Source organism: Leuresthes tenuis, unplaced genomic scaffold (genome assembly GCF_036924035.1).
Source record: "Leuresthes tenuis unplaced genomic scaffold, fLeuTen1.0.hap1 SCAF_8, whole genome shotgun sequence".
NCBI classification, from domain to species: domain Eukaryota; kingdom Metazoa; phylum Chordata; class Actinopteri; order Atheriniformes; family Atherinopsidae; genus Leuresthes; species Leuresthes tenuis.
Genome location: NW_027325362.1, coordinates 6,587,629 through 6,613,103, shown reverse-complemented (window position 1 = coordinate 6,613,103; position 25,475 = coordinate 6,587,629). Strand labels below are relative to the sequence as shown.

General features: G+C 40.7%; 2 protein-coding genes across 6 annotated transcripts in view; one reads left to right on the top strand and one right to left on the bottom strand.

The window, feature by feature from the left end:
• Positions 1-572: 572 nt before the first annotated feature.
• On the bottom strand, positions 573-14,780 carry LOC140312795 (galectin-related protein-like). Of its 4 annotated transcripts, none has more exons than XM_072390607.1 (5): positions 14,093-14,780; positions 13,870-13,953; positions 13,699-13,787; positions 12,763-12,949; positions 573-1,568 (listed from the first exon to the last, which is right to left on the bottom strand). In XM_072390607.1, exons 1-5 carry the CDS (start codon positions 14,132-14,134, stop codon positions 1,356-1,358), a joined length of 615 nt encoding a protein of 204 aa, XP_072246708.1. In that variant the 5' UTR covers positions 14,135-14,780; the 3' UTR covers positions 573-1,355. The 4 variants fall into 4 exon arrangements, with proteins under 4 accessions (XP_072246708.1, XP_072246709.1, XP_072246710.1 ...); XM_072390608.1 differs by having other exon boundaries at positions 575-1,568; positions 14,520-14,777; XM_072390609.1 differs by lacking the exon at positions 573-1,568 and adding an exon at positions 3,448-8,198 and having other exon boundaries at positions 14,093-14,763.
• A 2,767-nt stretch (positions 14,781-17,547) lies between these two features.
• The window catches only part of abch1 (ATP-binding cassette, sub-family H, member 1), a 35,736-nt gene continuing 27,808 nt past the window's right edge, over positions 17,548-25,475 (top strand). The window contains exons 1-4 of one of the 2 annotated variants that reach the window (XM_072390605.1): positions 17,548-17,913; positions 21,887-22,035; positions 23,245-23,404; positions 24,239-24,393. In XM_072390605.1, the coding sequence (XP_072246706.1) occupies positions 17,839-17,913; positions 21,887-22,035; positions 23,245-23,404; positions 24,239-24,393 (539 nt within the window). In that variant the 5' untranslated portion in view covers positions 17,548-17,838. Of the gene's footprint in view, positions 17,914-17,963; positions 18,408-21,886; positions 22,036-23,244; positions 23,405-24,238; positions 24,394-25,475 lie in introns of those variants that run through there. The other variant, XM_072390606.1, reaches the window with a different exon arrangement.

The following is a 25,475-nucleotide window of genomic DNA, read 5'->3' as shown; positions in this document are numbered from 1 at the left end:
CCCAGCCTATCAGAATCGTAATAACTAAACTCCTAACCTACCGCAACCCAAAGCCCTGACTCGGTCTCCGGTTTATCAAATGTAGTATTAGGAAAGTTACGTGACTTTAAAATAGACGATCTTTGTTAATGCCAAATTAGTCCGGGAGCTAGATCGCTTAAAGGGAATATTTGGAGCTACAACAACACTTTTTTCCAGCTTTGCTCAGTTTATTCTGCTATTTCACACAGATTGACTACTTAATTTCATGGACAGAGCATCATTATCAGAATCGTACAGTGCCGATGAAAGCAAAGGGTCTCATTTCCAGCTGTTTCCCTTTGGCCAGATGACAAATTAGCCATTAAATCAACAGTAAAACCAAAAGAAAGCACATGGCATACAGAGCAGGGCCTGTAGGGTGTCAGAAAGAACTGATTAAAAAAAATAAAAAATAAAAAAGCTGCAAATCCACACAAAATCACAAGAAGACGCAAAAATAAAAACACACACAGCCGCATTGTTATAGAAGTGATTGTAATTAAACTCACAAGTTAACATCAGCAAACAGTCATTGACTTATTTCACTATAAGATACACAACAACAAGCAGTGAAAGACATACAAACACATCCAGCTTGATCTTGTAAACCTATAAGTGCTGTACACTAAATTAAGCTTTTTTTAAATAAAAAAAATCCTTTAAACAAATTCCACACTCAAAATTTCAAATGCCATCTGGAATTTAATCAGCAACCTTAAATAAACAACTAACGTACAAGTTGTATCAAAATGTGTGTCCTCAGGCAAAAGCCTGCTCGACATCATGCGATGTCCGGGCTTCGTGGATCTCCATGTGCACCCTCAGGTCTGAAGCCGTGCCAAATTTCTTCCCACAGCGCGAGCAGCGAAATGACTTCTCGCCACTAATTTCCGTCGTGCTCGAGGACTGTCTTGAACATATTTTCAAATGGTATGAATGTGCGACCATTTTGCCACACGAATTGCAAAAGTAGGGCTTTTCGCCCGTGTGCTTTCTCATGTGAACCCGGAGGTTTGAACTCTGGGTGAAGAATTTCCCACAGAAAGGACATCTGTGCGGCTTCTCACCTGTGTGAACTCTTAAATGCAAAGCCAGGCTATCTCTACGCGCAAATTCCTTGTCGCATTCAGAGCATTTGAAGGCTTTCTCTCCCGCGTGGGATTCGTCCACGTGCCTAATCAAATCACAGTCTCTGGTAAAGGAGCTGCCACAGAAACGACAAGCCTTCTTGTCGTGGTGCAAGAATGAAGCATCGCCGCGACTTGGAGCACAAAAGGAAGAGCCTGAGGCATCGTTCCCGATCCACTCATCATCATCATTGTTCAGTGTCACAGTTATTGAGCCGACCCCTGGGAACAACTGGCAGTCTGTCTGAGAAGTCGTCTCTGATTCATAACGTGAGATTTTGACATCCTCTGAGGAGTTAGCATTCGGGTCTGGGACAATACACAGATCCACCTGCTCCTCTTTAACCCGCTGATTGTCCCGAGTGTCATTCTGCTCCACCACGGAAGGCTGGCGTGCCCTCTCTGAAACCGATGCGATGTCTAAGGGACAAAGAAGATGCACGCATTGTAATTAATTACCTGGTTTATATGTCACAAAAACCCTTTAAATGCAAATTATACGTGCTTTACAGCAATTGCTGTTGTTTTACTGTTTATGACGTTACACAACTTCTGTTGCTATGTGACCGTTTATAACATGGCAACTGCTTTCAGGCTGCATTCACTGCGTTACAAACCTTCTTTAAATAAGAACACACGGGGTTGTAAAACGGTCAGCTGATCGATCTGATGTCTCAGCTGGAGGATCTCATTCCTCGAGCGGACAACTTCTTCATGGTAGTCCGCTATTGTCTTTTCAACGAGCCCAAAGATTTCGTCTGCAGCGGCCGCGAGCCGCTCGTTGACCAGCAGCCTGAGCTGCTGCGTCCCCCACATGACGGAACACCGGCGCTACCAGCAAACGAAGAAGCCGAGGCACGAAATGTTGGAACAAAGAAAAAAGCTCCACAAGATGGGGAAACCGTTCGTATTCTTAACAAAAGACGACAACGCAAGAGAATTAGATTAATAGTTCTTCTTCCTCTTTTTCATTGTAGGCACATTAAATTCGGTGTTGGGTATATGTCGCCCCCTACTGGGTTGGAGCAGAGGCGCGTAACTAATTTGTTTTAAAAAACCCTGCAAAGGATTGGAGGCTCCAGCTGACCTAATAAAACTAAAAATCCCTCCCATGGCACTGTGGTAAACGAGTATTCAAACGCGAGTTTATCGTTCCGTCCGACTTTAAAAGGCTCGGCGACACTTTCCTCTTGCATCTCGATAAATATGGAGATAAATTTAGTGTACTGTAACATTTAGGAGGGTTTATTTGCTATACGTGATCCAAGTATAAAGTTGCAAACATTCAGATCAACTACCAGTGTAAAAGAATAACTTAAGAAAAATAGTAATAGTAAAAGCTGCATTCCTGTTTCTGTGAGGACTGCATGATCTTTCCTTGCATGGCTGGGTTGTCCGGCTTCATTCCACCACTCTCCCAAAACATGCATGTTAGTTTAATTTAGTGTCAAGTTGAGTGAATAAATGAGAATGATTCAATATCCAGCCCTATTATGCTGTGTGTTGAGCAGTTGAGTTTTGTATGGTTTCAGTTAGACAAACATGTTTAGACACATTTTAAAAGTCTGATTGGATCGAACACAAGAAATAACTTTTTCACTGCGATGAAATGGTGGTAATAGGCTTCTTTACTACTTCCTGACGTATATCACAACTGAACAAAACAGGCCCTCACTAGAAACTTTTGGTACGGGTTTGAGACAGGTTTAGTGAAATTTTAAATTCAATCCAGTAGGAAAAAAGGGCTTTTGATGAGGCTTAGAATAAACTTCAGTGATAACTTCTGTTGTGTAGAAGTTGTCTTTTTATTACAAGGACATGCGTTACATGGATGAGGATATTTTTCATATTTAATGTTCCGCACATCATTTCACATCTGATAGTTATAGTTACTTGTAAACTCTTAACTCCAACTTAAGGATCTCTGTTCTTCCCTTGTTGGCTCAAATGTATAATTGCCACGGATTAGATTCAACTCCGTTCCACCTCTTTTTTTAAACACATGACTTGATGTGCAACAAAGGCACATTCGTCCACACTTAAAGGAATGTGTACAAAAGGCTAAACAGGGTAGTTTCTCCAAGCTTTATTGCTGGTTTTACTGCAGACATGGGAATTCCTAGATCCTCAGTCACTAAATCTGGTCAAAGATAATGGCAAAAACTGATAAATGCCTTTAAGATTTACATGTGCATAATATAAGACTAGTTCATCTACAGAAACACTTGTTCACTATTTCTTTGGCAGAAAAATAAGTGCATATTTAAACAGTAAGTTAGTGAGCACACGGGAGTTCCAAGATTTTAGTAGTTTATTGGTTTGCAAAGTAGCCGTTTTTACAAAAGCATGAGGACAAAAAAAATTGGAGGTAACAACAATGGTAGAGAGTACCGTTTTCAGTGGATCACTGAACACTCAATAAGACACAAAATTCAGGGTCATCTCTAATCATTTCAGGAATGTAACAAGTTGGGAATTCAAGCGTTTCTTATTATTTTCTATATGTGAGAAACAGAAATCTGCTGCGCTCAAAGATCAAACATCCAAAATAAGGCTTGATCAGATGAAAGACTTTCAGAAGATCAAAGTCACAGCAGCGAACAGCCTGGAGGTCTTCAGGCTTGGTGCGTTGCTTGAAAAACCTCGAGTGAACATGTTTGTTAACCTTGTTTTGCAGTTTAAAGAAAAGCAGTCGGAGCCAATCCTCACTTCAAACACTTCTTGAAAAGAAAAATGTGTAATATTAGAACTTATTGGAGCCAAAGAAAACACTTTCATCATTATAAAACACTCAACTTTACAATATTCCTTCATATAAACAGTATACAGTACCAATAAGTAGGTAGGTCTTCACCACGCACGAGCCTGCTGGTTACACTTTAATAAATAGAAATGATAACATGCCTGTACAACCACACAATACAAGAGATCCACCTACTTCTACTCAGACGACACTTCATTAATGGGCATGATTTAGCACTTTCAGAAAGTCGTTTCACCTGTTTAAAGTTTAAATTAGTCCCTTAACCTTGCTCTGTGCATCTTAATGCTTGTCAGCAATGATTAAATCCCATCATTTGTCATCAAGGTAAGCAAAGAATTGGAATTTCCATAGACAGACTATGAAATTTGACAGTCCAAAGGCAAACCTGTCAGATCGATGGTCAAAAATTAAAACAACAGCATGCTTGACTGGAACAGAAATAGGCAATGCGCCGGTGACACTTAAGTCTGTCATCTAAGAGCTTACATGCACAACAAAAGGCTTTCTGCTTGTTATTAATCATGTAAAAAACAAACCCCCTGAGGCCACGCTCATGAATATGTACATCCAAAGTCCAAAATCCGGGTAAAGTACAGACCTGGGTCAAATCTTACATTAGAGAGTTGATCTAGACTTTCAAATGAAGGGAGTGAAAGAGAATATCTGAGTTCATGAGGGGGAACAAGAGGCACCATTCCACCTGGGTATTAATCATCAGCTTACAATCAGAAAGAGTGACATTCAGTTTACATAACAGTTACAAGTGATGAATTATTATTTCTCAAAATGCTCCTCAAAAAAAAAAAACATGGGATCAGGAGGAGATCAGGAACTGGGATCTGCAGTGTTAACACCACAATTCAGTAAGAAACACAGTTGTGGTTTTCCAAGCAAATGTACCAAACTGTAATACTTGTGAGTCTGTAAGTGGAAACTAACACTGTTTTAAAGTGCAACTAAACCAAATGGGCAAGTTCAAATACCCTCTCAAGCTCACCATGTACCTGACTGTGCAGAAAATCAAATGGGGAAAACCCTAAACAGTCCACAAAAAACCCATTGCAGATGGAGTTGAGCTGCACTGAGAGGAGTGAAACAGCAAAGAACCCCACCCTCAGACACACTCATACAAAAAGAGCCCTCTGGTTTGAGCTCTTTTACTCCGGAAGTCTTGAATTGTTCATCTCCCTCCTCCAGAATTCCTGCTGCTGTCAACAACTGAGGATCTAAAACGTGAAGCTGTACACCACTTCTATCTACATCACTGAAGCGCGCAAGAAAAAAAACAAGACAAAAAAAACTGCATCCAAAAATGCAACACAATGACACATCATCTGTGCCGATTTGTCTTGTTCCAACACTGGGGTAAACTTTCAAATGCACTTATCAGCACCCTCGCATACCAAACCACTCGTTTCCTGTTTGTGTTCGAAATAAACGAGCGCCTGCCAGGAGGAAGCGAGGAGCACAGGAAGACCACGTCTGACCAACCAGGCGAAGAGAAGCTCTGCCCAGAGGCTGTCGTTCTCAGAGCAGCGACGTTATTGCCTCGACAAATAGATACTCAGTGGATTCATGTTTGCAAAGCAGCCTTTAAACATTTGATGGAGGCTGCATTAAAAATAATATGATGTTACAGAGGTTTCCTCAAAGTTTGCTCACAAAGTAAGCTTCATTTAAAAAAAAAAAACTATGTAAATACTAATTACAGAGAAAAAAAACAAAAACAAAAAAAAACTTCTTTAGCTTCTTATCATAAACTTGGAGCCCTTAAGTAATCATTTACAAAAAAAAAAAAAAAAAAAAAAAAAGGGTCTACCCACGACTGCTTTTGATTTCCTCACAGTGCGACATGGGCAGGGATGTTCTCTGCTGTGAATATTGCTCTTAAAAAATGTAGTTAAAGTTTTACCATAACCAGATTAGAACAAGGAGAAATCATCTTTATTCAGGGTTTCTAAACTGTAAACAAATGTATGAATCATGAATAATTCAGAAGAACTGATTCTGAGTTTCCAGGTTGTGAAAACCCCCTTTGGCAGATCTTCCAGCTTATAAACATTAAAGGGATTTCTTTTTGTTTTCCTTAAGTGGGGCTGTGTGAAGTACTTATGAATAGTCAGCATCTTACCAGCATTAAACAGCGGTCACACATTTGAATAATTAAAAGGTTTACTGACAAGCAAAGGCGGCATGAAAAGAGCAAATTTAAAAAAAAAAAAAAATAATAAATCACTATTTTAACATTTCTTCTGCACCAGATGGTTATTTACTACGTTTTCTCACCTCCAGAATGCAGCCTGGGTTGCAGCATCGTGTAGCAACATGGACGCAGTCCATGTAAGTGTCCCTTTAACAACTCCAGCATTGATGTAATGTATTATTAAGTGAAATATTCAGGGACCATTAATGGTTTATTCACTGCTTTATTACAGAATATAAATAAACTACATTAATCTTTTTCACAACCTGGCAACCTAAAAGTTGTTCTTATTGCCTTGTACTTTTATATTATACTGGAATGTGAATCTAAAACACTTGACAAGAAAGTAGAACCCTAACTTTCTCCATTGCAAATTATACTGGAAGCGGTGTAACTATAGCACCTTTAAGAAGTAGTACTTTTAGCAGTTTCACTACAACTGTTAGTGTGTAATAACTAGCTTTCTGCCTTAGTGAAGCTCATGTAGACAAAACTTTGCAGTGCGTAACACATGATATTATCTTTAAGACTAATGAAAAACCTGCCAAAACAAAAGGTGTAAGTGCTTCATCACCATAATCCGCCTCCGTGTGGATTAGATGCTGTTGTGGAATGATTTAGCAAAGAAATTAAGTACAAATAAAAGACGTGATGGATTAGAACAGCACTAGCCGTAAAATAAAATAAAAAAATTTTAAAAAACTGACATAAAATTATTCTGTGCATCACTAGATCATCTATGCTACGACAGAAACCTGAACACTATACATTCAAAGTACCACCAGGAGCTGATCCTGCTTCCAAACTGAACTGACTGAAGGTTTTGGGTTTAGTTTGCACACACTTTGCTCCAAATATGTGATGAGATTTTTACAAGAATACAACTTGCATGTTGTGTTGGTGGAAAGTTCTGAAGAGGTTTGCATTTAACAAAAGGAACTGCGGAGAGCGGAGTCTAATTATTACTTAAAAAGCCATTTGTCACGCTCACCCGAGTAACCAGTCGTAACTACTTCCTGTTAATGACAAACACTCATAAACGCACTCACACAAGGTCTGCAGCGATCACTAAAATGAGTGTAAACTACCAACAAACACAGCATGGGGTGCTGCATCACGCCACGACATAATCCTCATTTATGGGTAAGTGGGTCGGTGAGGCTGCAGCTCGTCACCATGACAACTGGAACAAACCCAAGGGAGGGCAGAGGAGCGCCTGCGGACTTGGAGATGCATCAGCACAGAGAAAACGGGGTACAAAACTGTATAATACTCTGAGATTAGAGGATAAATGCAACAGAAACATCACTCATCCAGCTGTGTTGTGTGAACTCATATCTAAACACAAGAAAACTGCACCATTTGGGTTTAAACCAGTTCTATTTGGCCATGTGGGAGTCTTGTCAAATTTATTTAATTCCTGAACAAAATTAATTTTCCAGTTTTTCTGAAGGATTTTCATTTGCTTAAAGCTAGCAAACCAAACTGAGCATCCTTCAGTTTAAGTAAAAGATTTGAATAAACCCCCATTTTAGCTTTCACATTAGCCATTTTCATCCTGGTATCCGTTTCTGGACCATCTGAGTTATTCCCCCCCTCCTCCATTTGCCCAAACGTACTTCGCACCTGCTTCTTCCTCTGCATCAGCAAAAGGACTCAACATTAATCATGAATGTGCTGTTAATCCTACAAAACTGGGGCTACAAGGAAAAATACCTGAAAAAAAAACAAAAAAAAAAACATCCCGATTACAGAGAACAAAGAAAGGAAGCAGAAAAAAACCCAACTTATCACAGCTGGAGTCTTTTTCCAGCTGTAATGCTGCTGCTGCACTGTTGCATGATGGATTATGGTGTGTGTACACATGTGGTCATCTGTGATCAAGTCTTTGCTTCACACACACACACACTAAACTTGGGGAGTGGGGAGAGCAGAGAAGCTAACCGAGCTTGGTGATCTGTAGATCTCCTTGTATTCGTACTGTGTCGATAGAAGACAAAGATTTTACTTTGTGATAAAAGTCAAAGAGCTGGTGTCCATCCACGAATATCCGGAACCGCTGGTGCTCGCAGTGGATCTCAATCTGCAGGGAAAAGGAGACAGAGAAAAAGGGAGAAGGGCAAAGAGAAAGAAAGAAACGACTGAATAACGCAAATCAAACATAATGCCGGCTGTGATTTAGCTAAACAAACAAGTCAGGGTTTTATGCAAAGTTAAGCTAACCGACTGCAGTTTTGTGTTATAGAAACAAATGTCAGAGTTTCATTTCAACCATCTTTAGAAGTTTATATAAAATACTAGTTCACCTTTTTTTGGGAACAATGCATCTGACCACAGCTGCATTGATTTGGGGTTCATGCTGTTGCATTTATGGTCTCAGAGTAAAAAGCACACTAAACATTGAGTTTAAGAGGGGTGGAGGTATCGATCAGGAGGAAATAGATTGAGCAGAATATATCTACCAGTCTCATAACAGTCACTATTTACAAAGAACATGACTATGCTCTTCAAATGATTCCCATCAAAGTAGATGTGAATAGGGAAAAAGTTTAAAGATTTATCAGACTTCAGATTTATCAGACTTGGTAAAGAAAACGCTTGTAAGGCTCTTTTTACGCCCACCCACACCTGCTAACATCCGGCTTTTGAGCGCAGCTCCAAACAGCATTGAAGGGAACCCAACACCTGGCTGCACATGCTCATTTTAAATGCGGGTGCTGAGCTGAGGGCTAAAAGAATGAGCACAGCTTTCATTTTCTTTACAAAGCACATAATTACGAACCAAAGCGTCTCAAATGGAGGATCCGAAACTGGCAGCAGCAACTCAGTCAAATAAATCAGACGAGCTGAGGTCGTCTGTGGTCCACAGAAAGATATCAAACTAGCCTGATTATCTCAGAAATTTGTGCTCATTGGAACTGTGGTCCACATCCAGCAGGCTACAGTGTAATGTTATCCCCTCAGGTTGTAGTCACAGGATCGGACACCCCGAGCACTGCAGGTAAAGACACTGTTATTTGAACAATGGGACCTTTTTAATCTGCTTCCTTTAGAGGGTGTATCCACATTTAAACAAGCACGCTGCTCTAATTTATCTCTGAGACTTGCATCTCTGTTCGTATGGATTTGGACATTCCTCCACGTCATCAGTGCATTCATTTAATTGTGTCCCAGTTTTGGCGACCACCAAATCCTGACATCAGTTTTTAATTCTTTAGTTCGAAATGCTTCATGTTCCGCCAGTGAGCTGCTTACTTTGCTGGTTTGATGATTAAACATTTTCTTTGAAAGGAAACATCTCTAGAGTAGAGCTCTAGCAATAATGGTCCTACCCAACATCACACATGATCAAAAACATATTTCTAACAGAGATTAATGCAGGAGAAGCTGTTTGAGACCATTTGCATGGTAGCAGCGCTGCTTGGTAACCAGAAATAGGTACAGAACCAAACTGCATCTTCACAGGAAGCTGTCAACAAGTCTGTCAAATGCAAGGTTGGAGTTTAATAAGGAATTACCCTACTGAGGTCCTTTTTCATACAAAATATACTGCATGTTTATAGTGAATATGTAATGATATAACATCTGTCGCTACACAAAGTCCATTGTCACATCAGATAATATCAACGTATATTCACTTTAAGATATGCACAGTCATACATTTGTGATCTCAATATAACCCAAGAACAATATCACATAAAGTCCGCTCTCTTTTTGGGGGTTTATAAAAATCCATCTGTCCAGAATCCATTAAAATGCATCTTTCTGGTTCTTAAAAAGAAGGGTCAAATTTTTTCCCCCAGTCTAAATATTTCTGCAATTATTCCAAACCAGTCACCACCTCGTAGCGAACGATTTCTTGCCTGCTATCAGGAGACTGCACTAACTTCATGTTTCAGCGTTGTTCCAAAACAGAAAAGAGTCTCAAAGTACAGAGGTGTTTGGATGTTGAATGCAGAGTCCTGCATATTCTTCCAAAACTCACTCAGCCTGGAACGTTCCCAGGATATATGAAAGGGGTTTGCTGATCCACATATCAGATTTAACTCACTAAAAAGCTGACGGGCTTGGAAAAAAATTGCCACAGATCTGATAAGACAAATATAGATATAAAAAAAAAAAAAAATGATTAGTACAACTTTGAGTAGATATAGCAAGTCCAAAATAAAATGCGATTATTAAATCAAAAGCCCTCTGATAGAGGGCCGTTATAAAATCATACAGCCGTTTGAAAGGTCTTCACATGCACCAGACCATCAAATTGCCAGTTGGTAGAGAAGCTAAAAGTGAGCCTGCACTTCTGCACACTGTGGACCTCAACAAGCCAAGTGCAAAAATGTGACCGTGTGAACATCTCTGAATGAGTCGCACCAAAGAAAACAAACTTGCCCGGGGCAGGCTGATTTCCATGAGGCGAGCAGCAGAAATGAGCCGTCCCGCTCTGAAACCGCAGCACATCATGTGTCTGTCCACATGCCTCCACATTAGGGTTTCTTTTAAAACGATCAGCACAGCTGCCTTCATCTCCATTCCTCAGCTTTTCTTTGTGGCGATCTGCTTTGTCACACTCCGACCACGAACAATGACATCTTATCAGAAAGCTGACCGTCAACAGCCCCACGCAGTGACCGCCTCGAACAAAATAAGCTGCAGAGCGAGGGCTTGAACTTCGTTTTAAGAGTTCAGTTCAGTTGAAAACACGTCAACCTATTTTCAGTTGAACATGATGTGCATTGTTCATGGCCACATTCAGAATTATTAGAGCAGAATGTTACACTGCAGAGCTAACAAGCACCCAGACCCTGATAATTACTCATCAAACATAGGTACAGCTGCTCAGCCTCACCCCATAACAAACCTCATCCATCCTAAGAACAGCTGATGCTCGCTGTAAACACCTACAAACTACAGCTTAATTATACACTCATGAAACATTTCCTGTTTGTCTCTGTAGGTCGATGTCGTGAACACATCTCAAACATTTTTCCTTAGTTGCCGTTCTGCTGATAAAAGGGATGAGATGCACGAACAATGCCCACACACAAAAGCCATGTGAAGGCTTTTTATAAAGGAGGAATGTGCGGCGAGAAGAAGCGCATTCTTCTGACGTACGTAGACCCATTTTCACAGCAATGGAACCCTGATATGAGGTGGAAAAAAGAGGCCACTGAATTTAGCTTAAAACAGACATTTTCCCTCACATTATCCGGTAAAAATCAGGATTTCTTCTCTGATTTGGTTTCTCAATGTCAATTTTCACGATATAGTCTTGTGTACAGTAATTGTGGTGCTATAAATAACTGCAGCTGTGAGTCATGGCAGTAGAAGACCTCTCTAATGAGAGTTTAACAAGAAAAATACAGCGAGAGAATGTTCAGAGTTTATATAACAGGACTGTCTCATTGGCTTCTACAGGGATGTTTAAGAAAACAGCAAACATACGAGGATGCATTTCCACACAGGCTGTACATTCATCTGCTGTAGATAAAACAGGATTTATTCAGCCCTGATGTGACGAGCGAGCTGGTGCACGTTTGGCTGCTGGTAGACACTGCTTTACTGACAGGTTTCTGAATTTTATATTCAGTAAAACTGTGCCTTTCATTATCAGTTCTCTTTACTTGTATAGCAAACGATGTCTTGATATTCAAAAGGACAAATGCGGAGCGTCTGCTTCCATTAATGGGTAGAAATGGGAATGGCAATGAGGTCTGTGCACGTTCTAGTTTCTCAAGGATTTATAACAGGGAACCAGCTTTGTATACCTGCTGAAAACAATGTGCAAGCACACACAGCTTTGTGCATCTGGCCCCAGGAGGTAAAAAGGAAAATTCCACCCAAACATTTTGCCCATTTGTTAATTCAAGTCTACAACCATCTTACTTTTCAAGTCTCATTGACAGCTTAAAGTGTATTAAAGTGGGAACTAAGTTCTCCCACTGTGCCAACATTCATACAGAACTTATTCTGACCTAGTAAGCACGTTTACTCAACACTGGAAACATAACAATTTGTTGAGTGAATCAGATCAAAACCGGACTTGCATGTAGACATGTTAGTCAGAACAAAATCTTATACAATCTAAACTCTCAAAGCTGGAACACACCCAGAAAATGTGACTGGGAGTCGAATTACTCCTACATGCTGGACTTGAATTGGCCTACGTGTCCCACATATCCTTCAGTTATTATCCAGCACACAGAATAAGAAGCTGGAACAGCGTGCATCTTTTTGTTAAAACAGTACAGTGCAAGTGTGTATCAATACAGCCAAATTCCCAATAAAGCTGTTCTCATTTCATCCAGAGGCTGCACATGTCCGATATTATGTCTGAAAATCGTCCCATTGAGACCATGTGTCAACTCGTGTTCACTTTAAGCATTTCCAGACTGTCGCTCTGCTCTGATAAAATCCTGATTTCAGAACCGCAGCCTCATCTGACAAATCAAGCAACTTAAAGACAACATCCGTGCAGTAGAGATTCAACCACCGAGCCACTTTACCTTTGGAGCCACTGTCGCCCAGTATGCCTCTATCAAGTTTACTATTCTCAACTGAACAAGCAAACTGGTGTTTTAGAGGTTTTATCGTTTTAAGACAACCACTGGAGAGGTGAAAAGATGATGAGTACAAAGAGGAATCTTTACCCTAAAAGGCTGATCAGGGATGAAGGGAAAGTAGACGGTGGATGCCTCCTCTTGTGTCCATTTCCCAGAGACCCGGGCGCTGCGCAGAAACTGGCGGTCGCTAAAGCGAGCGGTGAGTTTCAGGGCCACGTCATATGGAGGCTCCTCCTTCTCCGAATCACGCCCGCAGGTCAGGCTGATGTCAAAGCTGGGGGAGGAAGGGAACAGGTGGAGTCAGTCAGGCTGCATACGGTGCGAAATAAAACGCCCGATGCAGGAGTGCGGGAGCTAAGCTGAGATAAGTCAAATAAATAATTCTGTTGCTGCTGTGTAAGAGAAAACCAACCATTTGTTAATTATGTATAATCCCTGCTGCTGCTTTTGGTTTAGCCACCCACCCCTGCAGCTGTGCAGTTCAAACATTCACAAGCATCTTTGTGAGAGTGTAGCCAAGACTACAGTCACAGATTTCCCAAGAACTGAGATGCAACAATGGAAAACGATTGTGTATTTTGGAGCAGCTTTAAACAGCTGGGACATTCACATGAACTTTGGCTTGAATACTCAGCAGCAGCCACTGAACAAGATGAGGTCATGAGGAGGTTTTTTCCAAGTTTGACACAAGTCTCCATGTAGGGTAAGGACACACCCAAACAAGTCTGCTTCACTGGGTCTTCTTTTTTCCCCATTTTCTCCCTTTTTTCCACTCTGCTAGTGAAGGAGACGCCCTGTCTCTGCATACTTAAATAGGCACCATTCTCTGTGGCTGCCCACGCATTACTCAGTGTGTCCTGGAGTGGCTGTGCAAGTCTAACTGGCCTAAGAACAAAACGCCTATCTACAAATCAGTCAGTAAGCACACAGATGAATAAACTTAAATAAGGCTGTTTAAAACATGCAGAGATAGAGCTACGACTCTGATCAGGTGTGTGCATGCTTTGTGAGACGTTATCGTACCTGTCTGGCTCCAGGTCGATGATGCCCATCACTATGATCTTCTTCCCTGGCCTCATGCCGCCACGGATGCGTCCACTGAACGGCACCGTCTGCGCAAAGCACATCGAGATTATTAAGCACAGCGCAAGCATCAAAGAAGGTTTCTTAAAAGACCGTTCAGGCATTTCCTACCAGAAGACGTGATAAATCCTCCTTGTCTGGTGAGATGAGGCCGGGGTTCCCCAGTGAGTCGTTCAGGTGATCATCATCCACGTTCTTCAACACCAGTTGGAGAACACAGAATGCAGAATATCATTTATTGCTGTCAGGTGGGACACACGCAGGCCTGGCTGAGGTTAACCCCCCACCACCAGGCTGCGGGCCTTTAAACAATAAATACACAATGTAGCCTCACATGCGGTTTCCAACAATGACGAGGTGGCGGCAGACCTGTCATGTTATGTTATCAGGGATCCTGCCGTCAGCCACGGGATAGTACAAATTACTCCCGTGTGCTCCAAAACTGGCTCCATCTTTTCACTGTGAAATGTGCAAATGCGCACATTTAGAGCACCATCTGAGCGGCCTAGGTGAGCACACGCCGCCGATACATTTCACCGCAGCCGTATAGGATTTCCCATTCCCTCGCCGACCCCAGATGAAAGAGGAGTCGCCCTGCGCTCCGAATGCGCACCGCACGGTGCTCCGCATTTACAATAAGAGGCGGATAATCGAGATAACGGTGCACTAAAATCAAAACCACAAGTCGCCATGCACAGAAAATCAACACCATAAGGTCTAATTACCCGCCCCGGCTCCCGGTGTGGCTTTAAAATACTCACTATTCCGTCCTTTTCCGCTGCCTGCACCGCCATCTTGAGTAGAATAACATAGGATGCTTGGTATCGGAGCAGCCCTGCCGGGGAGCGTGGTGTGTCAGCGTCGTGGCACTGACTCAGGAGGATATTCCTGTTCCTGCCCCTAGTCCTGGGTCCCTGCGTTTGGTCGGGCCTGGCAGAGAGCACAGTCACCTAACAGGACATCCTTCTGCTTTACTGTCTGTCTAAAATGGGAGGATATCTGCTGACGTATCCTTTATAATAATTAGAGACTAAAAGCTTAATCCCCGTCTGTTGGAGAAGGCTAATCAGAAAGATTTCCCTCAACCCTTGGCCCAATTAGGCAACGCGCTTTTAGTGCTCTTTTTCGGTTTTGTCTGTTGACTGAAACAGTCCCTGACATGGTAGATTTAATACATGGTCTTAATGCTGCTGTAGCGCGTCGTTTATTCACTTTGAATGTGACACAGGGCGGCTCTGGCCTATTTGTCCACAGAGCGCACAATCAATAGTTTTGAATGATTAAAACACAACTGTAGGGCTCAGAGGCGACAGGTTGCTAAAAGAAAATAGCAAGAAATGGACCAGTTTCTGCTCAATTGTAAAAATGGAACGACTTGATTTTCACTGAATGAAGTAACATTTTCATTGACCATAGCACACAAACCGCATCTGTTTATGGTGGTGAACTTTAACCTCTTTTTGGTAGTTTTCCCCTAAAACTGACTTAATTTAACGGATCGACTCCACCCCCTGTGGACATTTGAAGACATTACAACATCTCAATCATTTTCAAAGCAGATCATCTCAACTATGCACTCAAGAATTAAACGAAGGCACATGTTTTACTGACTTAATAGAAATACGCTAGCATTACATAATTGAGTTCCTTAACTGATTTATTCTTGTCTGCCTGACGCAGATTAAACACTTAGGATAATAACTTGTTCAATGAACATTAAAATAAACATGGGTAAAAAAAAATCCACACAATGGCTTTCTTTGGCGCTAAGAAATTCCGGTTGTCTGGGTTGGGTCTACTTGTCTTAAAATTTTGCCTAGCATTTACAAAAATTCACTTGGACATAAAATATGTCTTTTCATCTGTCAAATGAGACTAAATTTATGATGTTTGGATGCAACAATGCAGCTATTTCTGCCATGTTGGTGGGAATCTGATGCTATGTTTTTGTTCACATTTTGATATTGTTCATCTTTGTTGCTTATTTGCTTAGTTTTGGGTATGTTTTCACCTTGTGCACCAAAGTTCTTGGCATCATGAGTCACAGAGGCGCCATAGAGATCCTGGAAGAAAACCTCAGGTTTTCTGAACATCAGAATAGAAACGTCAGGTAGTTTTGGACCTGATCTAGCACAGCAATCCAAATAAATACAGCCAAAATGGTCAAGACATAGTTACAGTTGAAGTCACCCAGCTGGAGTCCAGACTCTTATCCTATTCAGGGTCTGTGGAGAGTACAAAAGAGCACAGAACCTTCAAGCCTTCAAAAAGATAATGTCTTATCATCTGTTGTGTCAGACTGAATCACTTGCATCAAAATCAAACATGCTTTAACTACATTTCAAGTCTCATCTTATATCTTATTTTATTCACTTTTTAAAAGACATATCTTTGGATCATTTTCATATAGAACACTCACACACTGTTGGTGTTACCACACAAACATCTGTAAAGTTTACTCATTTTAGAGTGATTCATTTGCTCCTTTCTGAAAACACAATGACTCTTTTGGAAAAGAGAACAAGCAAAATACTAAGTTAATATAAATCCTTAAATGTTTGGTCGGCATTTATGATACGTTACATTTAAGGCAACAGGATCTGCTGCGGGTGACGAGGAGGGCAAAATACTGAACAAGGAAAACATGGAGATGTACAAATGAAGATTATTGAGAGATTTATGACAGATATTCATTCTCTACACTCAGGTACTCGTAGATTTCTTCCACTTTAACATTTTGTTTGTCTTTGGCGGCTGTTGATGGTTATGTTCTACTGTACAGAAAATGTTAGATTTGATCATTTTGCCTTTTAACTGACCTCCAAAACCCATAAAGTTAAAAATGAAACATTATATTTTAATATTCATATCGAATATTCAGGCTTTTAAAAAAAGGAACAGTGAACCTCATAACTTTTACCAAGTTGTCAGACCTCAGTTAACCTTTAAGGGGTCTGGATTGTTCAACCATGAGAAGAAGCCATTTAATGCAAATATTATCTACAAAATACCAAATACTGTTCAAACCTTGTCTCAGTGATCAGCAGCCAATGGAGCTTCTCAGCAGCTACCCAGAGCTCTGAATCTTTTACATGGATGTCGAGAACAAAAAGCAATTATGACCATTTTAGAAATAAGGTTTACTCTCAAAACTTTGTGTAAAAACATGGATTTTGGTGTTTGGTTCTAATATTTTTGATTTTCACTACATACAAATCCCTGAAAAGGGGGATGACAATCCTCTCACTGGTGGTCTGAATCTGTCAGGATCTTATGATGTTTATCTTTTTTAAGTATTTCTTAATGTACTTTATAAGGGATTTGAAGTCAACCTTCACATAGAGCGCTCTTAAGGAGGCAACATGAGCACAAACTTAAAGAAACTCAGGAGAAATCACGTTTTTACAGATGTACAGTGACAGGCCTAAATGACCACAAGATACATTCTGTACAAGCACAACATGGTTTCTACAAACCTAAGGTACATTTGTGAGCCAGTTCTTTCCTGAACTAGAAGAATATGCTGGTAAAACGATGCTGAAGCTGAATTGACATTGTTCTACCTAACCTGAATCTCTAGTTTTGTGCCTCCATCTTGTGACGTCTTTTGGAATTACAGCCTAATTTATTTTCACATTATTTACTCCTCAAACGTATTTTCAGAGTTTTGAGGAGAAAATTAACGTCACTGGTTTTCAGATGTCTTTTTTTTAAATCAATGGATCAATTGAAAAAAGACTGAATTTCCTCAAGGCAACACATTTCTCAGTAGAATGGATCTTTTATCTGTGAATTACCAGCACACACAGCTACAGGTTCATTCATATGAACCGCAACTCCACGCTTCAGCTGTAGGCGCACTGTGGCTCAAAACAGACAGTGGTTTATAGGTTAATCGATCATAAAATCCTCTAAAATATGTTTCTAAATCAGTCGCTGCTCTGATTATTAAAACACACAGTCCGGCTTCAGCAGAAAAAGTCCCACAGCCCATCCGTCCCTCTCCCTCTCCCCCCGCCGTGGCGCTCTGTTGCAGAGACCCAGCCGGCTGTCCGGTCCGCCCTCCTCCTCTCTGCTGCCATGGCTGCGGAGGCTGCCGGCCTGAGTGATGCGACAACCGGACCTGCAGACTGCACCGAGATGCAGGAGCAGCGGGTAAGATGCTTTTGGGTTGCACTGGACGCAATATGTTTGCAGGAATCAGACGAGATCGACACGGTTCTCTGACAGCAGGCCCTGACGAGGTGCTGCAGCGGGATGGAGAGGTACTCTGCTGGATGTACGCCGCCGCTGCAACCTGCAACCTGCGTAGCGTTTTGATCTATTCTGCCATGACAAGTCATAGGCGAGGGCGACATTTTAAGGCATAAATGGCGGGATGAATGATATCGCTCGTAGAGGGAGCGAGGGCGCGCCATCCTCTGCTGTATGGCTCACATCCTGTGTGACGCGTTGATGTGACAGAGAGAAGTGAAAGCGGAGGGTCGGCCAGTGCGCGTAGACTACAGAGGCCCGGCTTATAAACAGTCAGTTGTCCACTCTTGAGCAGTTGGTCTCACACACTGCATTTGAGAGATTTGAACGCGCCTCTCTAGCCCGTTTTCTTCCACTTGGCGGTGACGCAAATTCGCAACAACTTGGCAAACAAGGTAGGAATTCTTCCTGATCGCCGGAGCAGAATGAAAATAGAGGCTTTGTTGAGCTGATTTAGGTCAATATCAGAAGGAGGTGTTCACACAGAGGAGCATGCAGGGGCGCATGTTGAGTTTTCTACAACTATTGGCATGTCCATCACGCCTCATGATTTGTTAGAGAGGGGAAAAAACAGTTTTTGGACGAAAAATTCAAGCATTTGAATTTCAATGTCTCGAAGTGCAAAGGCCAACAGAGTCAAATGCTGGGTCAATTTATCCAAACGCATTCTTTTTACCAAGTTTAAGTGAGAAATGGTCATTTTAGTCTCAAATACGTCGATTTTCCAAATATGTCTATTTTTAATAACGCAGAGTTGCAGTTCAAAACGACCGTTAGAGGTTGAGAGGAAGTGTGCGCGTCCTCCACCTGCCAGCTGCTGAACCGAACCTGTTCTTCAACTTTGCATTTACGCCGTCGAGATGTTTGTGTCAGCTGATCTTCACATGCTCTTTAGAGGCAGTTTCCATTGTGTGGACTCACTCATTTGTAGCTCTTCATCCTCTTCTCTTCTTTTTGTACACATCTTCTCTCTGGGTGAGTTTTTGCTGCAAGTGCTCCTTGAATTTCCCGTTCTTTCTCCAGCCGGTGAGGTATCTTCATCTGTTAATCTCACTCACATTAACAAACTAGGGGTTTTGTCTGAAATGTCCTCACAGTCAGGGAGCCACAGGCTGGTTTATACAGAATGAGGGAGAAATGTTTGTATGTAGATGCAGGCTTTAGTGTCAAAGGTGAGACCCACCAAATGCACCAGATTATGCAAAACAATCTCCCTAATCTCCTTGCTGGAAAATGAGAATTTTGGATTGGAAGGCCATGAAAGAAGGCTGTTATTAAAGATTAGAGTGCTGAGGATTGTTTAAGGACCCACATATTTATGTCTGCTGAAGATTTGTAGTGGTGTAAAGTTGCCATGAGGAATGTCAGCGTTTTAGAGCCTGTTTAATTTCTATGTGATGTTCCTTTGCTTATCTTCAAGGGTAAAATAGCTTCCCTGCTTACATTATTTGATAAAAACAGAACTGGTTGCCTCCTTGAGTGGTTTGACTACTGGATTACTAAGAAGAATAGTCTGCTTTTTTTTCCACCTGCTTGTCGCAAAGCCCTTTCACTCCTGCTGACATAGCTTCAAACTTCTGCTCAGGATTAAAACTCATTCAAGAGCCAAATGTTATTACTATACCATACATTAGTCTAGTCATCAGAGCTGAGAAATACGTTTTTAGAGGGTTCAATTCTATATTCTGCATTGCTTATATGCTATATTCAGTTGTTTTCATGTGCTTGTAGGAGTGGCAAAAATACCCAAAACAAATTAATTCTTCGCTATATCACATGATACATTTCCACCCTGTTTCAAACTAACAATAAAGAAGAAACAACCAATGCCTGGATGATGCCCGGAATTTATAAAGTACAAACCATCCAGGTGTGATGACATTAGGAGAAAACAACATCTAAAAGTCATCTTAATTTAATTCCATCTTTTTTGCCATATTAAGCTCAACTTTCTAAGTGATGTGCCTCAGTCAGCAGTATCAGTTTGGAATCATCATATTAGTAACCTAAAAATGAGGCTCTCCCCAACAATGAGGGTAACGTTGCAAAAAGGGTTTGTTACAAGACTTGATCAGTAGTTTAAAAACTAAGAATGGAAACTACCAATATCCCTTAAACGTGCTGTGAGGCTGCATTGCACAAACAGAGGGGTTTACTGATAGAAACTCGCTCGGCTAGACTGAGGAATGGAAAGTTACAAATGATCATCTGTGTCATCCACCTTTCATCCAAGCCAACATGGCACATATCAGCTCTCACAGAGTTCATCGCATGCAAGCAAGATTATTCTGTAGACACAACTCAGGAACAGAGTTTAATGGCCATGGATGTCGAGGACAAAAAGCAATTATGACCTGTGTGCAGCCTTCTAAAAAACTCTTGCTTTAAACACTTCTACTTTTCTTATATAAAAGCATGGGAAGAATCAGACTGAACAGTGTTTATCAACAATATAATGTGCAAAAACAGTAAAAAACACTTATAGAACTTCACTAATTGAGTCATGGACGAATGTTTTGAGGTCTCAGGTTTGTCATGTTGTTTTCTTTTGGAGCCAGAAGTGACTATTTGGTGAGCATGAAAATAAAAAAACTGGGTGTAAAAGACATTTTGAAGATCTGTTTGTCCAGGTAGCTGAAGAACAAGTCCTAATTACAGTGAGCCAAAAACTGATTAAACAGCAGAAGACATACTGTCTTAAATGTTCTGCCTGCTCCTTTGATAAGTGATGACAAAAAAAAACAGTCACGAGTGAATGTTCCTCCGTCACCAGGAAATGAACCTAATGTTCTCTTTTACCCAAACAACGTCTCAATCACTCCCATAGACTCTGTGAGTCAAGCAAGTCAGGCCACCAAAAATACCTCTGTTTGAGGCCCAATATATTCTGGACCACCAGCACACTTATTTTAGGCTCATGACTTCATAATAACTAGTGGAAAGCATATTTGTTTTAGTGTTTCATGAAAGAAGCTGCAGCTTTTTGAATGTGAGTCTATTGCAGACTTTCTGGAGCCAGCATTTATTGACCTTCAGGGGGATTTCACTCTAAAGAGTTTCCACGTGGCCAAGTTGTTGTGTCCATCTCTTAAACAGCTTAAATGCCTGTGACACTGTTTCCAGCAACAGGAGCGTGTCATGGCTGATCAAAGCAACACACGAAATGCATCTTGTTTCTGTTGAAGCTGTGAAAGCCACGAACATTTCAACCGACCAAAATCTTTGCTTGTATGAATATATTTGGTAAGTAAAATTAGATTCAGTTACCAAAGAATGCCCGTGAAGTTCACTTTAGTTCACTTCTTCATATCTAGTCATGAGCTTCATTAACAAAGAAAAGCTTCAGTGACAAAAAACAAACATCTAGGTTTAGGTTAAGGGTTCTCATCTCAGTTGACTTTGCGTTGAATATTTTCTGCATATAAAGGCATTCATTTGAAAGGACTCATAATTCATGTTCCAACCTTAATAAGCCTCATAGATTCAGCTTCAGTTTCCTAAATATTTTGTCATATCTGCTGAATATCCTCCTAAAAATTCACACAGTACAACTTTTTATGCTCAGTAGCAGAAAACCTAATCTATTTCACAATGGTTTCAAGACATGAAAAGGAGTCACAGTTAAATATCAGTTCATACAAACCGTCCTTTACAAGGAGTGATTTTAACTTAGAGTACGGATAGCTTATCACAAGCCCTTGTAAAGCATACTGTGTGTCCATTTGATGACAAACCGATATAGACTCTGGTAAAGGAAAAAGTGAATCATCTCATGAGTTATTGCTGTTGCATGGAAGTATTCAAGATCTTTCTTGGGAAAATATCTATATTTTGACCATTACTGGCGTTTAACAAAGCGTTTTCTCTCTTCTAGATGAAGGAGGGGAATATGAAAGCTGATTTGGAAGCGTCTCTGCCTGCCGCGCAGGTTGATTTTGCCATCCGATGCCGAGATGTGTGCCGTTCGTATGGCAAACTGAAGGTCCTCAGTAACCTGAACCTGTCTGTACCACAGGGACACATGTGAGTGGGCCACACTGACTCAAGTCTGGATGTAATTTCAGGCGGTTGATGTTCTACTTCATGGCCTGTAACAGTGTTTTTTTTAACTCATTAAGTCATTAATTTGTTTTCTTGAATGCTGACTTCAAATTTAGATTTAAGAAAAGTCCAAATGCCAAAGTTTAGGGAGTCAGAGAAAAATAAATAGCAGAAACAAATGCTGTAAATGTTGAGAGTCTGAGGATCTTAAAACCTCTGTCTCACTCTCTGTAGCACTAACAGGCACAAACAACAATTTGTCCTTCTATTTCTGGTCTGCATGCAAAATGTTTGCATTCTTGGGTGAGGTGCTGGGACCCTGAAGCCAACCTGCTTACCCTCTCCTTTGTCATCCATCTTCTGACTGAGCAGTAAATAAACATGTCATTTTCCTGCTAGGCTGTCACGTTTACCTCAATAGATCTATACTGTTTTGTTTCTTGAAACCAGAATAGGAAAATTCCATTTGTCTACAGGGCAGAGAGAGTTTGAGAACTTAAATCCATAGTGCATGTCTTTTGCGTTTTATGTCTGTCAGTTGTCTTGTCGTTTCTCAGTAAACGAGCCACTTTTCTCCTAAAAACCTGCATTCCTTAAGTGACAAATGACATGAGAAAGACTGGGGGGGGGGACAAAAGACATCAAACAGGAATAGGTCAACATTCAGGTTGCTGTTCATTCTCGTGTACTGAAACGACAGAGAAATGATGAATAAGAGTCAAAGTCTAAGTAGCAAGGCTTCCTATTTATACTGTACCGGAGAGGATAAGAACAGGATGCATGTGATATGGTTGCTTTTTGTTTGATTTATTACAAACATACTGGACATACGACTGTTTTTCATGCTTGTTGAATCATGCTATGATGGAATTAGGATATCATGCAAACTAAAATGATGTTGGCTAACTCCAAGAAAAGCAAGATGCTTACTGCAGGGCACGCAGAAAGCCTATTTTTCCCCTTTTTTTGTATTCAGAATACAGACCATTTCTGACGAAATAACAGCATGTCAGGATTTAGAAAAATCATTTTTTAACTTTAAAAATGATGTGGAAACATTTTGTTTCCTGTTTAACTTATTGTTACTGTGTATGTCTTTGAGTATTTGATGATTATAAAAGGCATCAGAGCCAAAGAAATTCAACGTAGATCCGTTGTCTTTCATGTGACATTTCCATGATTTTCGTGCAGTTATGGCCTTCTTGGGCCCAGCGGATGTGGAAAGACTACGCTTCTGAAGTGCATCGTGGGAACCCTGAAAATCTCACGTGGTCACATCACTGTGTTGGGGAAGCCACCTGCGTTTCCTGGTCACGATGTCCCAGGGAAGATGGTTGGATACATGCCACAGGTATACAACAAATTCAAAGAAGGCATACATTAATTCAACTCAAGGCTTTTACATTAACTTAAAGTCGTGTTACTGTTTTATATCTCTAATTTGTACCCTTTAGTTAGCGTTCATATCAAACCTCTAGTTAAAGTTTAGGAAGAAGTCTTGCAGTCTTACATTCAGCTTGTTAAAAGTCAAGAGATTCCCAGTCAAATTCTTGGCAGTTTGTTCTCTGTTGAAGCTTTTAAGCTTGTTTGTGTCTACAGAGAATTCCAAATGTGGTATTCTTCACAGAGAGCTGCTCTTTACAGCCATAAACAGCGCCTTGCTCCAGGGTTTCACTGTAATTTAGTCTTTGTTGCTGGGTGACATGAACCTAATTACTGTCAGACTGGATATCTGATGAGACCGATAACATACGTGGCATATATACCTCTGAGTGTAAACCTGAGCATCATGTTCATCCACACAGGAAGTGGTCTGTGACACAGACAGGAAGGAACGAGAGACCTCAAATACATGTTGTCTGAGCTCACATTACAGATGACTTAATTTCTTATTATGCAAACAAAGGTGCCACCAATTTGTAATACATCCTGTGATTTATGTTTATACGATATCCTTTAATAGATATTATCAGAAAGTAGATATTGATGACTGCTGCCTGTAGATATCTGACAAGGGGAAGCCCTAAACGCATCTAACCTTCATTTATAACATTTCAATCCAGACCAGTATCCATGTTATTGGCTAAAGTCAGGCATACAACCAAGATCCTTGTGTGGGCCAGCATCAGCTCTTTGGTGAAACATAAGGACACATCCACTCGTACAACTTGTTTGTGTTACACAGGATTTGGCGCTGTACAATGAGTTCACGATCAACGACACCCTGACTTTCTTCAGCCGAATCCACGGCCTGACGTCCAAGGAGACGCAGGCGCGCATGATGTTTCTCATCGACTTTCTGGATCTACCTCAAAAGCACAGCCTGGTTAGAAATCTCAGGTAAAACCAAATTTTTGCACTCCAACTGACTGATTGTTTTACATAATTATTCTTTTAGTCTTTTTGTAACAGTTCCTCTCAAAATATAGTTTTTTTGTTTATGAAACACAGACAGTAATAGTTTTCAGAGACGTTAGATGTGGTGAGGGGCCAAAAGCACACATAAAAACCTTAAAAACAACCAGTTTATGATGCTCTGTAGACTTTGAACTCTGAATTACCTGAATTAATGTGCACTTGCAAAACAAATATTATCTTTCCCCCTCTTAGGAGGTTATAAACCAAGTGTCCACAAAACAATATGAGACTGATAAAAGGAAAGGCAGAAATCATATAAAGTGACATTTATTGTAATATTGCCATTTAAAAGCTGTATGCCTTAGGGGTGAAACATTTGATTGGATCTGGGTTTAAAAAAAGTTATGGCACTTTAAATGACTTAAATTGAAACCAACATTTATAGGGCTTAAAATTAATCTCCAGCAAAATTTTTGAGTGAAAAAACCCAGGTGAAACCCAGGTGAAATTTAGTATATTTCACTCTCAAAATCAAATAAAAAGGGACCTTTTGGCATCACTGCTGTTTGTGTAGCCTTCAAATGTCCATAAATGCATAAGAAAATACCAATTTCAGAGAATACCATCTAATGTTATGGTGGTGCAGGCTTTAGGCTTTAGAACAGTCCATCTTTCCTTCCTTTAGTAAATATTACCATGCACCAAAGTACTGCTCCATATGTAAACAAGCAAGAATTTCCGCTGCATCAGAGGCTGCCACTCCACCTGCAGCTTTTTCGGAGTTACCTGATTGGCATGCAAGTTTGCAACATGTTTGTTTTCCCGCTGAACAAACGATCATATCAGTTTCCCCAACCTGCTGACGAGCAGATTCTGGCAGCTTGGATTGACAGTTTTTAAAGAGCAGAAAGCCACCTTTTCAAGCTATTGAAAAAGCAATCAGTACAAATTAAGAATAGAATATTCAACAAATAATAACGAATATTGTAGGCAAAGCAATCACCATCTCTTGTTTCAGCTCTAAACTCTCATCCCTGAATCATTACAAAGACCCCTCTGCTCTC